The sequence below is a fragment of the Hemibagrus wyckioides genome, linkage group LG08 (genome assembly GCF_019097595.1).
Source record: "Hemibagrus wyckioides isolate EC202008001 linkage group LG08, SWU_Hwy_1.0, whole genome shotgun sequence".
Lineage (NCBI taxonomy): Eukaryota > Metazoa > Chordata > Actinopteri > Siluriformes > Bagridae > Hemibagrus > Hemibagrus wyckioides.
The window spans coordinates 9,232,118-9,248,943 of NC_080717.1; the positions used below are offsets into that span (position 1 = coordinate 9,232,118).

At 39.2% G+C, this 16,826-nt stretch overlaps 1 protein-coding gene across 1 annotated transcript; it reads left to right on the forward strand.

The window, feature by feature from the left end:
• The first annotated feature begins 43 nt into the window (after positions 1-43).
• On the forward strand, positions 44-12,188 carry ccdc142 (coiled-coil domain containing 142). Its single transcript, XM_058397761.1, has 14 exons — positions 44-68; positions 1,250-1,360; positions 1,530-1,648; positions 3,119-3,189; positions 3,446-3,512; positions 4,970-6,526; positions 6,622-6,708; positions 8,410-8,571; positions 8,781-8,944; positions 9,029-9,148; positions 9,906-10,020; positions 10,119-10,296; positions 10,442-10,653; positions 11,211-12,188. Exons 3-14 carry the CDS (start codon positions 1,564-1,566, stop codon positions 11,459-11,461), a joined length of 3,069 nt encoding a protein of 1,022 aa, XP_058253744.1. The 5' UTR covers positions 44-68; positions 1,250-1,360; positions 1,530-1,563; the 3' UTR covers positions 11,462-12,188.
• The last annotated feature ends 4,638 nt before the right edge of the window (positions 12,189-16,826 follow it).

The following is a 16,826-nucleotide window of genomic DNA, read 5'->3' on the forward strand; positions in this document are numbered from 1 at the left end:
CCAATTTAGCTGGGCTTGGGACCAGCACTGCATCCAGTAGCTGGGATCAAACCTGGGCCTTCTGCATGGTAGGCAAGAAACCTACCACTGAGCCACCAGTGCCCTGCTTAAATGAGTCATGACAATATGATTAAAAGTTTGGACACTTGACCATCACATCCTTCTGTGCTCAGCCATTTCTGGATTTAGGCCAACTTTGCTTTTATAATAACCTCAATTCTTCTGGGAACGTTTTCTACTGCACTATGGGTTGAGATAAGGGCTTTGTGCAGGCCACTTACGCTATATTGCGAAAAGTTTTGGGATACCCCTCTGAATCATTGAATTTATGGGTTGGGCTTGGCCTCTTAGTTCCAGTGAAGGAAACTCTTAATGCTTCAGCATACCATTTGTCTCTGCTCTAATTCATCCCAAAGGTGTTCTATCAGGTTGAGGTCAGGACTCTTTCCAGGCCAGTCAAGTTCCTCCACACCAAACTCGCTCATCCATATCTTTATGGACCTTGATTTGTGCACTGTTGCGCTGTCATGTTGGAACAGGAAGGGGTCATCCCCAAACTGTTCCCACAAAGTTGGGAGAATGAAATTGTCCAAAATATCTTGGCATGCTGAAGCATTAAGAGTTCTTTTCACTGGAACTAAGGGGCTAAGCCCAAACCCTGAACACCTGAATTCAATGATTTGAAGGGGTGTCCCAAAACCTTTATCAATATAGTGTAGGTTTTGCCTCTCTATCCTTGGCATACCTTGGCATTATTATCTTGGAACATATTTGGGGCACTAAATAAAGTTTTAATTTTAAAAATGCTGATGATGCTTCATATAAAGGCATCTTTTACAGTTCTGTCTTTCCAACTTTGGCAACAGTTTAGGGTCGAACCAAACATGAGATAGTCAAGTGTCCACATACTTCTGGCTATCTAGTATGCCAATGATAAATGCACATATTTATTATTTATTTATTTCCTTCATATAAACAGTAAAGACTGCTGTTAGAGAGTATGGAGTAGTGTTTGTTAGCGATAAGACCCGCCCCTTATTGTGACACCAATCATCTTTTAAATTCCTCCTGCATTGAGCAACAGCCGCCTCTCATTGGTTCCTTGCGTCTTTGGGCCATGTCCCAAATGGAGCAGAGAACGGAGAGTAGTCTTCTGACATATCTCTTCAACAACGGCCCCTAAGTGTGGATGTGGAGAATGTAGGGCACTATTTGGGACAGGTCCGCAGAGTGTTTCCATGTTTTCCAGATTCTGCAAAACAGAGCCGGACTCAATCATGTCTCATCTGAGATACTGCGCTTAAAGCTCTCCTGGTACAGTGTGTGTTACAATGAAGAAGCTGTTTAAATAGATTACCAGGTAACGTAAAGTCCAGCTAATGATTAAATTAGCTACTTAGCTATAATTTTTAGCTTAACGTCTGACAGTCGCATAGCTAAACTGCTAGCTGAAATGTCCTTTTAATAGAGATGTATGAAGACTTTTATTCCATGCTAAAGCTAGCTGTGGCTTTGTGTTTCTTTACGAGATGGGAAAGCTGAGTTACTGAGCTGAAAGAGAGAATGGCTCAGACATCCAGAGATCCACAGGAAGGACACAGTGGGACTGAATCCAACAACAAAACAAAAACACATCCTCACGCTGCAGGTGAGGGGATTTACTGCTGATCTTTAATAGCCACATCCGGTTAGAAGAGAGTTTTACTCGTTTCCAGTCATCCATCTGCATGGACAATAAATATACAGAAGGTTCAAATATCCATTTCATCTGTAAAGCCTTTTTTTTAACATTTAATTTACACACCAATCACAGGGGAAGTGAATAACACTGATGATCTCCTCATCATGGCACCTGTTAGTGGGTGGGATATATTAGGCAGCAAGTGAACATTTTCTCCTCAAAGTTGATGTGTTAGAAGCAGGAAAAATGGACAAGCGTAAGGATTTGAGCGAGTTTGACCAGGGACAAATTGTGATGGCTAGACCACTGGATCAGAGCATCTCCAAAACTGCAGGTCTTGTGGGGTGTTCCCGGTCTGCAGTGGTCAGTATCTATCAAAAGTGCTCCAAGGAAGGAACAGTTGTGAACCGACGACAGGGTCATGGGTCAAGGCCTAGGCTCATTTATGCATGAGGGGAGCGAAGGCTGGCCCGTGTGGTCTGATCTAACAGGCGAGGCACTGTTGCTCAAATTGCTGAAGAAGGTAATGAAAGTTCTGAAAGAAAGGTGTCAGAATACACAGTGCATAGCAGGTTGTTGCGTATGGGGCTGCATAGCCGCAGACCAGGGTGTCCATGCTGACCCCTGTGCACTACAGAGAAGCACCAACAATGGGCATGTGAGCATTAGAACTGGACAACGGAGTAATGGAAGAAGGTGGCCTGGTCTGATGAATCATGTTTTCTTTTACATCACGTGGATGGCCGAGTGTGTGTGGATCATTTATCAGGGGAACACATGGCAACAGGATGCACTATGGGAAGAAGGAAAGCCAGCATAGACAGTGTCATGCTTTGGGCAATGTTCTGCTGGGAAACCTTGGGTCCTGCCATCCATGTGGTTGTTACCGCGTTATAATCAGTGTTATTCACTTCACTCGTCAGTCCAGATCAGTTTATATATAATGTGTGTGTGTGTCTGGTTGGTTCCTGATAAGGCACATTACAATAACATGAGTTTCCACAAAGGTTTTAGGGCTATTCATGCTATTTAGCTGGTTTGGACCAGTGTTTGTCTATGTCGGGTTTCTGACGGACTTTCTGCTGGTGTGGATGGTCCTTCGTGACTAAATGACCCTGAAATCTGCACTTCTCAAAATACTGTCAGTCACATCACTGTGTAATTCACTACATACTCATACTAAACTTTTATACACTTGGTACTAGAACCTTGATCATCTCTAACTGCACTGTCTGTGTAGACAGCAGAGGATGAGTTTACTGTTTGAGTCAAGCTTTGTATATTTTATTTATTAGGGATCTAATCTACATCTGATTTTTTGTAAATATTTACCTGTTAAAAAGGCTCAAACCGTCTGTTGAGTTTTTCCACTTGTTTTATTGAAACTTAATTGTTGTTTTGACTTAATTGCACGTCTGTGACATGTTTTGCATTTAGACAGAGCACTGCCGTCTGCTGGGACTGACAGCTCTGAGCTTCAAGCCTCGGATACTGACCACGTCACTTTGGTTAGTAAGAAACTGATGATCTTGCAGGGACTCAACAGGACTATAGGATTTCTAGGTCTCCTATTCGCATTCTAATACATGTATTATTCATTTTGGTCTAGATGCAGACTTTTCTGTTTAAAATGGTGAATAAATAGCTAAATAATGGATTTTAATCTGTAATGTCTCTTGTTAAATGTCAGTATAATTGATGTTTGTTTCCACAGATTCCTTTTGTCTGCTATTTGCTAAGTTCAGATTCATACTTTATTTGCAGAGAAAACCAAACACTCATCTGGAAATACTTCCTGAAAAAAAATATCAGTCAGAGGACAAACACAATGGTAGGTGGTTTAATTGACCATATTACTTCTATGCTAACGTTTTGTGTTGTTCTGAATTCCCTGTTAAGCAAGGAAAGTTAGTTACTGTGCTGAGTGACAGTGTTATTACAGTTTTCTGCTTCTACACATACAATTGTTCTGGGTATGTGCAAACTCTGAAACTCAGAACAAAAGGCCAGATTTTGTTGACGTCTGACCAGACCAATCCAAAATAAATACAAAAGAAAGCTATATAAAACGTTTGCTATCAGTGTGCATTGAAGGTGGATCATTTTCAGAGTGTAGAGTCAACTACAGGGTTTTTATTAGCATCTGAAATCAGTGAAGCGACTCTTTTTGGGATCAACCTCAATGTGAATCAAAAGCAGATGACTAGTGACTAGAGAACTTCATATTCATATACTATAGACTCATTACTCGCTGGCACCAATGCATAAAGTTTAATTTTGAAAACGTTTGTCTCATAGACATCATTCACTTGAGACCAAGTTCACTGAGTTGTCATACACTGCTCAGGTATAACATTATGACCACCCACATAATATTGCGTCGGTCCCCCCTTCTGCTGCCAAAACAGCCCTGATCCATCATGCACTGTGTATTCTGACACCTTTCTATCAGAACCAGCATTAACTTCTTCAGCAACAGTAGCTCGTCTGTTGGATCGGACCACCCTTCTCTCCCCACGTGCATAAGTGAGCCTTGGCCGCCCATGACCCTGTCTCTGGTTCACCACTGTTCCTTCCTTGGAGCACTTTTGATAGATACTGACCACTGCAGACCGGGAACACCCCACAAGAGCTGCAGTTTTGGAGATGCTCTGATCCAGTCGTCTAGCCATCACAATTTGGCCCTTGTCAAACTCACTCAAAATCTTTACGCTTGTCCATTTTTCCTGCTTCTGACACATCAACTTTGAGGACAGAATGTTCACTTGCTGCCTAATATATCCCACCCACTAACAGGTGCCATGATGAGGAGAGAATCAGTGTTATTCACTTAGCCAGTCAGTGATCATAATGTTATGCCTGATTGGTGTACGAAATACAGAGGATTTGGACAGTTGGACTGATAGGGCAGGAAAGATGCATAAAACTACATGCATTGTGCTTCCACTAGTTTCCATGACATGCATGATTACAAATCAAAATATTTCCTCACATGTTGTGAGGCCAGCTGCACAATGTAATGTAGTTCCTATACATTAGAGGAGATGGTTCTCTGTTGTAACATGCTCCACCATTTTGATCAAATGTGTTGTTAGTCTACATGAAGTGATGCACTTCATGTAATCGAGTTTGAAATTTGTCAACTATTTTTTATTTAATATTGGTTTGTAATATTTGTTGTTATAATTTGTTGTAGCCTAAGATATAACACAAACCTGAAGCAGGCACACTAATGGCTTTCACATTCAGAAATGTGTATTCATAAATGCTCTCCTTTTGTGTTCCCAGGTCCTCAGTACCAGGGCTTGTTTACCAGGTCCCATCAGAAAACAGATCCTCTGTTTCAGAAGCACTTCAGTCCCAATCTTAAGCTCCCCCTGAGACAGAAGAGCGACAGTTCCAGCTGGAACTATGAAAATGAAGATAATTTTGTAGCATGTCAGGATCTTACCTCTCGTTCTTCCAAACGCCTCCAGCACCTAGAACACACTTTATTCAGTCTCAGGTCTAAGTGCCGTGTACTGCGTGGCTCAGGAGGCTGTCTGAGAGGCTGCATTTCAGGACTGTCTACCTCACAAGAGGTGGAATTTTACCATCATCCTCAGGCAGCAGCCTTTAGCCAGCACTATGCACAGCTCCAGCACCTTCTGGAACAACGGGCTCAGCTACTCTTCCTCCATGAGTATGGCCGTCGATGTCGTGCAGCTAACTGTTTTTTATCACGATTGGGTGATGTGCTGGGGAAAGCCCATCTCTTAGCCAGCAGGGTTCAGAGTTCAAAAGAAAAAGTTAATGCTTCCTGGGACCTGGACCTTAGGGCTATGTGTGAGGAACTGCAGGTCCACCTCAGCCACTGGGAAATGCTGTATTCCCGAGCATGCTCAGACCCCTTCTTGCGAACTGTTCTTTTTAGCCGCACAGAGATGCTAGGCTCAATGCAGAGAGGGCTGTGGTTGCTGGGACAGCAGGCCTTGCTACTGATGGAAAATTGCATGCACACAGTGCTTAAAGCCTTAGCTGCTGCTCAGCTGGCATGTGTGCCCAGAGATGCCTTAGAGGACTTGCTGTCTGCTGTAGAGCTATATAATCACGTCATAGCAAACCCAAGGGCCCAGAAAAAAGCTTCAGCCTGGAGTTTCACCTCTGATTATTCTCAGATGAGGTCAGGCTTACCCAGGAAACACGTCAGACCTGGAACATTGTCCGTGGTGGAAATCCTGAGGATCGTGGCACAGCTTCGAGCTCAGATTGCAGCCAGGCAGCTTTACAGCTGGACATGCCAGCAAACTGATCTTTTTTCTTTTGCAGGAAAAACCAGCATGAAATGGGAGGACTGGGATTGTCTGGGTCTTCTTATTCCATCGTCTTCAGGTCAGCCTGTTTTAAATGAGTCCCCTAAGAAGACACTCCATAGTTTTTGGTCTTCCAACTTGCCCTTGTTCGTGTTTGCTCAGCAAGATCGAGAGGACATTCTGGAAACTCTCTTTCAGGTCTTAGTATCCTCAACAGACCTCATAGCTCCACACATTCCCAAAAGACCTCAGCTGGATAGGAATGTTTCTGCAGAGAGGAGCTGCAGAGCCAGTGGGCGAGAAGAAAATAACGGTCCGAAAAAGTTCCCCTCTCGTATTCAAAACGCTGTTCAGCAGATGGACCTGAGCAACTTGGATGCATGTGTGGGGCTTTTCTCTCAGTACAGAGATATGCTATGGAGGGAATTTGGCAAAGCAGTTATCAACCTTTTTTATTACCCGTCTTACAGCAGTATTTTGGGAGGTATGAACCAGTGGAACGATCAGATGCTGTTCCTTCTGTTCAGATGGCAGAAGCAAGCTTGTAAAGAAGGTAAAACTTATAAAAGGTTGTGCATAAAATCAGTTTGTTTGCTTATTCAATTGCTTGAGTGCTGAATTACTTTTATTATAATTTGCTCTTTCCAGATTTGGTTCCAGCTGAATGCAAGGATGTCTTGAATAAACTCTGCTCCTATATTTTATCTACTGCTGCCTTCATGCACTGGGATGCAAGTGAGTTTGTAAACTAAATTGGAAAAGCTTTATTGCTTTGTGTCTAAACGACATTTTAATAAGTCCAGCACATTTCTCTGATGCAAATATTCAGAAGTGACATTAATAATAGTTATATTAATATTGTTTATTACAGGTGAATAGCTTCCTAGTTTTTAATACCACAGTGCTGTTGAATGTTGATTCTAATCAGTCTGAAGTGGTTTATTTTTCTGTAACAGCAGCACTAACGTTAGTTCTGGCTGTATGGTTTATATTAGTGCGCTCGTTCTAATGTGTTATCATTTCTGTAGTAAGAATTTGCGCTGTGAATGGTATGGTGGATATTCAGCATGAACAGATATTAAGAAAGGTGTTTGGTGATGTTACGTTTTAATAAGGAGATTCTTTTTTAAAAGTTGTATTTTTGGAAGTGTCTGTGATTTGTAACAGTGAGTGATAAAGCTGTAACTTTTCCAGTATGGGGAAATTGGTGGGCTTTGCAGTTTTCTGCAACATTTTTTATGAACTTTATAAGAGAGACAAACAGACTCTGGTTAGAGGCCTACTTTTTTATAACAAGAACTGAATAGTCATGATCATTCCACAACATTAATGTGTTTTCCAAATTGGTGTGGTGTAAGAGAAATAAAATATTTTAAGTTATAAGGATTCCTCAGGATGGTATACAGTAACTCAGTCACATTGTTGATTACTGTCCTGTGAACATTTTCATTTTTTTAGACGCAGTAATAATGGCTGTAAAAATCTACAGCATGCCAAATTCATAATAGTGTATGATACACTATGTTGCCAAAAGTTTTGGGACACTTGTCCAAATCATTGAATTCAGGGGTTAGTTCCAGTGAAAGGAACTCTTAATGCTTCAGCATACCAAGACATTTTGACAATTTCATGCTCCCAACTTTGTAGGAACAGTTTGGGGATGACTCCTTCCTTTTCTAACATGATTGCACACCAGTGCACAAAGCAAGGTCCATAAAGACATGGATGCGTGAGTTTGGTGTGGATGAACTTGACTGGCCTACACAGAGTCCTGAACTCAACCCCATAGAACACCTTTGGGATGAATTAGAACAGAGACTACGAGATTCTCGTCCAACATCAGTGCCTGACTTCACTAATGTGCTTCTAGAGGAATGGTCAGAAATTCCCATAAACACACTCCTAAACCTTGTGGAAAGCCTTCCCAGAAGAGCCCTTTGAAGCTGTTATAGCTATAGCCAGCTCCAGTACAGGTGTGCAACCATGTTGGAACAGGAATTTCCACAAAATTGGGAGCATGAAATTGTCCAAAATGTCTTGGTATACTGAAGCATTAAGAGTTCCTTTCACTGGAACTAAGGGGCCAAGTCCAACCCCTGAAAAAAACACCTGAATTTACTGATTTAGAGAAGTGTCCCAAAACGTTTGGCAATATATATATATATATGTGTATTTTATTAAATATTCACTGTCCCATGTGCTTTTCTTTGAAAGGTGTTTTTATGACTCTTTCACTTCATTGATGCATGTTGTTAAGTGTTTATTTATTGTTTATTGATATGGATTTCTAACTAATAAAATTATTCAAAAGATTTTTGGCTGATAATGAATAGGTAATTAGTACGACTCAATGCTCAGTACCATTTGCAATTATTCCTTTTTATTTATCGGTTGTGAGTTTTAAGTGTATGATCCAGTCTTATGTTTGTGTTGCAGTAATGTGCGAGTCACTGGGTTTAGGGATGAAGGATAAGTGCTTACCGAGAGCCATGATGGTTCCTTCCACTGTGAGAACCGCTACCATGGATCTTTCACTGCAGCTTTTCCCTCCACTCCTCTCTGTGCTCCAGTTACTGCAAAACCCACACACAAACTTGGGTACTCTGCTCTCTATTTCCTATAAATGTTCCTGTTTAAATCTCTAGATGACATGCAGTATTTTAAAGTTTTCCTCCTGAATGCTTACAAATTTGTTGATGGAAAAATGCTTTTAAAATAAAATTTTACATTCCTTCCACAAGACAAAGCAGTTCAGTCATCTTTCTGGAGGACTTTGTGCCCTAATTTCTAATGTTTTCTGTGCCCAGGAGAGTTGGGAACCAGGAGCCTTGGTTTGTATCACCTTGGGTTGCTATACAGGGCCCAAGCCACTGTCCAGTCCTCTACTTTCTGGGTTATGAGTAAGGCCTACCAGTTTCTGGCATCGTGGTCTCTTACTAAGTTTGTTCTGATCACACAAGGAGACCTTAAGGTATTGAGCACTCTATTTTTTTTTTTTCATACTCATTTGAGGATTATAAATGCTATGATATTTTTTGTTGTATGAATTTGGAAGGCTCTCAGGGAGACGGTGGAGAGTCTTGTGCAGCAGCTGAACACTTTGGTTGAAAGAACTGATCATCATCTCATCAAGAAACTTGGACTGCAATTGTCTCATGCAGTCTCACAACTACAGGTACAATGTTCTTAAATTTCAGTCATTAGGAGTGGGAAGAAATTATCGCTAGCAGTTTTGACTGGGTTTTGGGTTAGGGCTGCTAACATGTTTAACGCACAGTATGCACATAGTGATTTCCTCCTAAAATCTATTTATTGTTAATCTGAATAATTTGCATAATCAGTAGCACACAATGTGGTGTGTCAAGAAAATCATGAGTAGTGGGTAGATAATGTTGATAAGGCAATTTTTCAAATGATACAACACAACATTATCAAATTTTTTGAGCAACCCCTAAGTTAAAAGATTGACATACAAAAGAAGACGAGTACAGGCTGCAAATGCAAACACAGGACATTAGCAGTAGTTTGACTGTCTGTAAACTGTACAATAGTAATTTTGGTGGAATACAGATAAAATATATGCATCTTTGTTAATACAACTGAGCAAGTAAATACACAAGCATAATTTGCAATGCATGAGTTATTGATTATTATGGCTGGTGATCTGAGGAGCAGTGAGAGGGTGACCCTTTATTCATGATCTGCAAGATCTGTACTCTGTATAAAGCACAAACAACCATAAACTATTCTATGTTTACTATAGACCAACCATAAACAATTAAGTTGCTATATAGCAGCAACTATTTTCAGGTCTGTCTAACTGCATCGCTAGCAACTTAAGCTACTGTCTCCACGACTCTGATTAATTCTCACCCAGTATTAGTGCATTAGAATTGAGTCTACATTCATATCAACTTTTAATAAATCAATAGGCCTTCTCTGAACTCGTCCTGAGGATCTTTTCGATGGACTGCAAGAAAATGTCGATGGAGATTTTTGAGCAAACGATGCCATCAGCAAAACACTGGAGAGTCAACTACAAAACAGGTTTTTTATACAACTTATTATTGTTACTATCAGATATCGTTAATCTTCAGTATTTTTACTTTCAGTGTGGAATAACTGTGATGTGTGCGCTTTCTTAGGATTACCCAGCACCCCGAGTGATTATGCAGCCTTTGCAGCTCAGAGTGTGCTTGGCCAAGTGTTAGAGGGAGTTCAGCCTTTACCAGATGAGACTCGCATTCCAGCTCTGGCAGAGGCCATGACTGCCTTCATGGAGGCCTGGATGGAGCACATACTCAAACAGAAAATCAAGTTTAGGTTGGTGGGCAATGTGTTTGTATGGATCACCATGTATTTGTCATCATTGACTAGATAATATTTTATAAATACATTGTATTGTAAATGAATTTACATTACATTTGGAAGAACACTCTGTTCCTTGACATTAACTCCTTTATTGTAGTGTTCATGGAGCGCTGCAGCTGAAGCAGGATTTTGACCTGATTCGAGAGTTGATTCATTCAGAGAAGTACAGCCTGTCAGAGGAGCTGCACCACCAGCTTCTGTCACTGCGTGTCTTTCATCAAGTGGACAGTGCCATTGTGTGCCTGTTACAGCAACCTGTGACCAAACCGTACATGCCCTCTCACAGATGGGAGCCTTTCAGACACTGCTGTGAGTTACTGCAAAGTCTAAAACAAGAAAACGTTATGTAGAAATTAGACTTTTTGTGGTAAGAGTCACTGTGGTTTGTTTGTGTTTACCGGTTAAATTATTTTACTTTTACTTTTAAAATTCTTATTTTGCATTTATATCAATGAAGAATAATGTTATTGTTCCACCTGCCCTTCTCCCACATGGGGGATGTGGTAGCTTAGTGGTAAAGGTAACTGATCAGGAAGATTGAATCCAAGGTCCACTAACTTGCCAATGCTTGGGTCCCTGAGCAAGGCCCTTAACCCACAATTGCTCACTTGCATAAGGTGAGATAAACTGTAAGTCGTACTGGATAAGGGCATCTGCGAAATCCCATAGATGTAAATATAAATGTCCCACATGAGTTATCAGTAAGCAGAAATGTTAAGCCAGTTTGCTCTTTCATGTTATCTTAAAAAAAAAGTGTCTAGGAAGCCAGTTCTAATTACTGGCATGCATGATGGACATCTCTTTTAAGCAAAATAATATTTTAAAAACAAAATGATTAAAAAATAATTTTTTTGTTGTATTTTCAGGCCCAAACAGGGCTCAGGTGGTGGACCAGGCAGTTGGAAGCCTCAATAATCTGGAGACTATAGACATCCAGGCTGCCTGTCACCAGGCCTTGACTCGAGCAGAAGGCTCTGTGAGCCCTGAGCTGATCTCCACAACTCCACCAGAGTCCTACTTAGCTGTGGCACAGCAGGAGTGGCTGAACCTGCGCATCCACACCAGCTCTCGCTGGAGGATCCCTGGGCTGCGCTGTTTCACTAAATCTGAGCCCTGAAACACTGATGCAAGGTGGTACATTTACGTATTTTAGTATTATATCATTGCACAGAAATAGACAATAATCCTGAGCATTGCTGTGTTTAAACAAACATTTATTCGCCATGTATGGAGTTCACAATGCTGAATTAATAATATGGAGTTCTTTGAGACCAGTATTTCTAACATATGCAGATTGTCACAAGTAGACAACTATTAACTATTAATCATAACTATTAATCTTTCATTAACATATTTTTTTACATTTTAAAATGTTTGAAATGTGCAATAATAGTTTATTTTAAAGCGTTTTGGCATTTTTGTATTTCTCAGATTCTATGATATTGTAACTAATGCTATAGAACATTAATGTAAATGTTTTACAAACAGAAGGTGCTGAGAAAAAGATTTTGTGAATTTTGTTTATGATGGTTAAAACCAAAGCAAGTCACATGTCTGGTATATTTGGATAAGCTGTTATTTGTTTTTGTTTTGTTTTTTAAAAAAATGTGCCTTTTATGTGTCATATATTCTGATAAACATATGTTTATTCTTATTTATTATCCACAGTTTTTCCCATCATTGAATGGAATAAAAAGGCTTTATTTTCATGCTGTTTTTGCCAGTATGTTTAATCTGTGAAATTACAGCTTCACAGTACTCCACCAGGATTTTTCCGCTTCTTGACATGTAACACTTGACACGCAAGCCTAATAATAAAAACTGATTTATAAATTGTCTTAAAACTTATGGTAAAGGGCTGTTTATTTAACATACTTTATATGGCCATATGTATGTTTATATATGTTTGTGGACACTTTTGCCCTCATAATAAGCTTCATGCTTCTGGGAAGGCTGGGAAGGCAGGGTGAGGAGGTCTTGGGGTACAGTCAGCATTCCAATTTATCCCGAAGGTGTTCAGAGTGGTTGAGGCCAGTGGTCTAAGCAGCCCACTTGAGTTCTTAGGTGTGATGGTCAGGTATCAGTAGAGGCGTCCACAAATGTTCGACCATATAGTGTATATGGAAGCAATCTTGGGTGTCAGAATTGGCAGTAGTTTGTTGTCAGTCAGTAAATCACTTACAGTCAGTAGGTTTTCTGCCATGTAACAGTTTTCAGGACTGAATTTCTCATTAATATGACAAGCTGTTTATTCACAGCTTGGGGCTGGTAATGGAGTAGTTGTTTACAGCTGTTATAAAGTATGATTTTAAATCTAATTATTCTAAATCTTAACAGGAACTAGTGTGTCATGCTTTATAAGGAATCCTTGTTACACAAGGACTGAAACACAGTGGGAAATGCTGTTATTAGAAAATAATCAGCTTTCGTGTGGTAACAGTAACTCCACTTTACTACCCGGTTACTGATTTTTCTGCAACAGTGCGACTCATTGTACACAGTGTTTTATTTCATACTTATTGTGGGAACAAATTACAATTGAGAAAATATAATGAAACTGATTAACAGGATTAGCAATAGCTATTACAAAGAGCCAGAGTGGTCACACACACACACACACACACACACACACACACACACACACACAGCCTGTGAAGGTTTATAATAAACACACCCAAGGTCAGTGTGTTGTATTCTTGGCAAACACACATTAAATATATCTGACCAGATGATTTAAGTGTTATTGACATGCCAAGATTATACTCTTATGCACCATATGTTTATGTTATCTGAATTATATTTTATTTATGTCCTCTCATACAGCTCCTATTCAGAAAGCTCCTTTCTCGTTCAGGTGAGCTGAACAGCTCTGGTTATATCACCAACTACACATAAAAACCTTCACATAAAACCTCAAATTTGATGCGTATCTCATGTTAAAAAACCCTTACAACAACTATAAAGCTTTGCAGAGTAAAACAAAGTTTTCCGTCTGCATAGTGATTGGTGGATTAAAGGTATTTATGGAGCTTGTGGTGTGGAGGTGTGTGTTTACTTTTTGTAATATCGCGCGCGATCACAAGATGGCGCCTACACGCTGCTCTCTGAATCGCCACGCGCACAAACGTGCACGTGCCGTGTTTGAGACCTTCTTTTGTGAATAGTACGATTTCAATATTAAAACATTTATAGAAGTGTGTTTTCGACAATCTTTTCGACGTTTTCACTTGGCATGAGCTTCTAAAAATGTTCAGCAATTTCTTACTGACTAAAACACCGCAAATAAATACATAAATCAATTGAAATTCTTCATTTCAACACTGGAACAAAGAATGGTGTAATGAGTAGAAACACTAAACAATTAGCTTGCCATGAGAAGACTAGATTGTTAAAAGATTAACCAGCTAATAAAGAATGGTGTAATGAGTATTTACTACTATAAAAACACATAAGGATTAGAAGACTAGATTGTTAGGCTAGCTAGTAACATAAGTAACATAGCGCTACTATTTGCCAAGCACAATACAGTGGCTATATTAGCTAATAATGTGAGCTAGTAGATCTTTTATTATTATTATTTTATTTTTATTTTTTGCTTTATTCATTCATTAAAATAAAAATAGTTTTTTCCAGCTGTGAAAAGCCCTTTTTTTTATAGAAAACAAATTAAAATAATTACCTAATTAAACAAAAATATTTATTAAAAGTAAAGTGATGTGTCTGTACTACTAAAATACCAGTGCTGTAGTTGAATATATATATATATATATCACTCTTTGTTTAAATCTTAAAAGGTAAAAAATGTAAAATAAATAAATAAATGAAAAATTACTAAATGTAAAAAAATTAATAATTGAATAATTTTTTTAGCATGTATTTAGCATGAATTTGCCACATTTTATAAGCTTGTTTGAAATACTGAAATAAAGAGTGAGAGAATAAGATTTATCAGGCTTACGCGCCTCTCCCCTGTCACCCATAACCCCTACCAGTTTGCCTCCTACACTTTGGCAATTAATTAATTTAAAATGACCATTAAGGCAGTATAGGGAACTTATGATTAATTTTTCCAATATCAGCTGCACCACAGAAGGCCTGTCGCACACCTGGGAAATGTATGATAATGTCCGATTGGACGGGAGGGGTTCCTGAGCTCTCCTCCCTGCATGCACTGCGCCTGAGTTATAGCCACAGAGGCCACCTCACTGTTTGGTGGTGTGTAATTTGAATACAGATTAGTTGGCCCCAGTGTTCCAGTGCTTTGGCATTACCATTACCGGGGACAGTAATTTGACTGATGAACACACAGGTTATCACAAGGTCATCACCTTCACCAGTGCAGGAGGGGAAAAGTGTGTGGGCCGACCCTCTTTTGGCGCCACCCGCTAAGCCTTTCGATAGCGTAATTAGTACCTTTAATTAAAGGGTGAGCTAGCTGATTGAATAAATCCGCTCTTAATGAAGCATCTGATTGCCCATGCTTATACCTGTGTAGCACTCTCGCCTTTTAACTTGTTCCGTCTTCTTATTATTCCCAGTGTTTGTTACAGCATAGGAATGTAATCATATTATGTAAAATTAATATACAATTAATTGTGACTTGTAATATAAAAAAACTCTCTTATACCTCTGTTTTTTCACAGGATTACACCAGGCTTACGTCCATGCTGCACTGATTCGAAGGTGCGTGCACGGACACCTACAAGAAAAAAAAAAACAGGATCTTTACTGATTTCCTCTGTCTAGTTAGATGACACAGAGATGTGCATCTCAATTACTTACGCCATGTGTATCTTTCCTAATCATTTCTTCATTTCATAGCGTTTAACACACCTCTTGACTCAGGTGATCTTTTAATCCCCCTGGGCCATTATGTGTGCTGTGGAGACACTCCTTCCCTCCCTCCCTGATTATTTCATCAAGGGTTTTTATCAGTTAAAAGGCCATTGTTCTTCTCAGTTTTGTTCATATCCTCTGCAGATTTTCTGCCTTCTTTAGTTTTGTTCTTTAATATATCAATGGTAAAAAAAAAAAATTCAACTCCTAAATAGACCAAATATTATTAAAAATGTAACCATTACCAATTCAAGCATCTAGAATGTGACTTTATCTTTTTGATATCCTTTCTATCCTTCTTACTTGAAGATAACAGCTTGTTATCTACTCCAAAATCCACCCCACATAATTAAACAGAAATGATCAACTGATAGAAATAAAAAAGTGGCCTCCTTGAGAAGTCTGCCCTTCATTGCCACTGAAGTGAGTTTTTTTTCCCGTGTGTCCAAGCGAGCAAAGCCTCCAAGCCCAAGTGACCTTTTTGCTTTAATTATGTGATTAGAGCTCAAAGCTGGTATGTTCACCCATCTCACTTTGATCAAGTGCCTTTTAGCTTTAAACTGACTAGCAGGCCACGTGGTTAAATTGATTACATTTATTCAGTACATTTCAATGTTTTTATGAATAAATTGACATACTGGTAAAAGTAATCGCGCCTTAATTCTAAATGTACATTAGGACACGTTTGAATTGGTTTTTAAGGTTATTAGGATGAGAAGCAAGTAACTAAATCCATGGAAATGCATGCAGGTAAGTGCGGCAGTTGAAGATGGAAAGACCTTGCTTCTTGAGAGTTATGTCCTGCTTATTGTTCTCAGTAAAATGTACTTGTGATTTATTTAACAGACCTTTCATTGCATTGAAAATCTCATTTCAATCATAAATGGCAGATCATGATTTAAGAATGCATTCTTTAATGGGCTTGCAGTGGTCAAATTTAAACTAACCCAATTAATCAGCACAACACTCAATACACCCTGTCTGAAACTCACTTAAGCAAACAAAGATCTTTTAATATAAATTTTCCACAAGATTTCTTTATTGATTTGGTGCAAAATGATTTGTGCGATACATTCTCTGCAATCAATAAAGACCAAGTCAATAGTGTATATAAAAAATCATGACTCCATGGATGAAGTGTCAACCAACTTCAGCTTAGCATTGACCTGGAGTGTATACTACAGAAGAAAATATAGTCATAAAAATCCAGCTGGAAAATAATTTCCTGAATGACCTGTTTGATGGGTCTGGCCAGTACAGTGCATTTATTGGTTAACTAATAATGCAGACCTTTTATAACCTTAATGGTCATTATAAAAATAAAGCTACAGTGGGGAAAAACCCCGACCCAGTAGTCTGAGGGTTAGAATGATTTTCTGCCAGATAGCAACAAGCAAAGGATGTCCTACTGAAGCCATAGACATTTCAACATTTTCATTAATCTGTCTAATTATTAAGCCTTTAACAAATTCTATGAGATGTTGACGTAATGTGTCACATTTGGGGCTGTAAAAACAGTCCCAGTGTATATTCTACACATCCATGATATTTTGTTTCTCTTTTTTCACTTTGGATGACAGTGGCACATTTGTGGCTTTGGTTTGTACTGTATTATACCATTTCTTAACATTTTCTGCACCATTATT

What these genes read in the sequence shown, in the direction of transcription:
- ccdc142 (XM_058397761.1), top strand. Translation starts at nt 1,564, where the DNA reads ATGGCTCAGACATCCAGAGATCCACAGGAAGGACACAGTGGGACTGAA. An exon ending in AACACATCCTCACGCTGCAG is followed by an intron (nt 1,649 to 3,118) that starts GTGAGGGGATTT and finishes TTTTGCATTTAG; the next exon opens with ACAGAGCACTGCCGTCTGCT. An exon ending in AAACCCACACACAAACTTGG is followed by an intron (nt 8,572 to 8,780) that starts GTACTCTGCTCT and finishes TTCTGTGCCCAG; the next exon opens with GAGAGTTGGGAACCAGGAGC.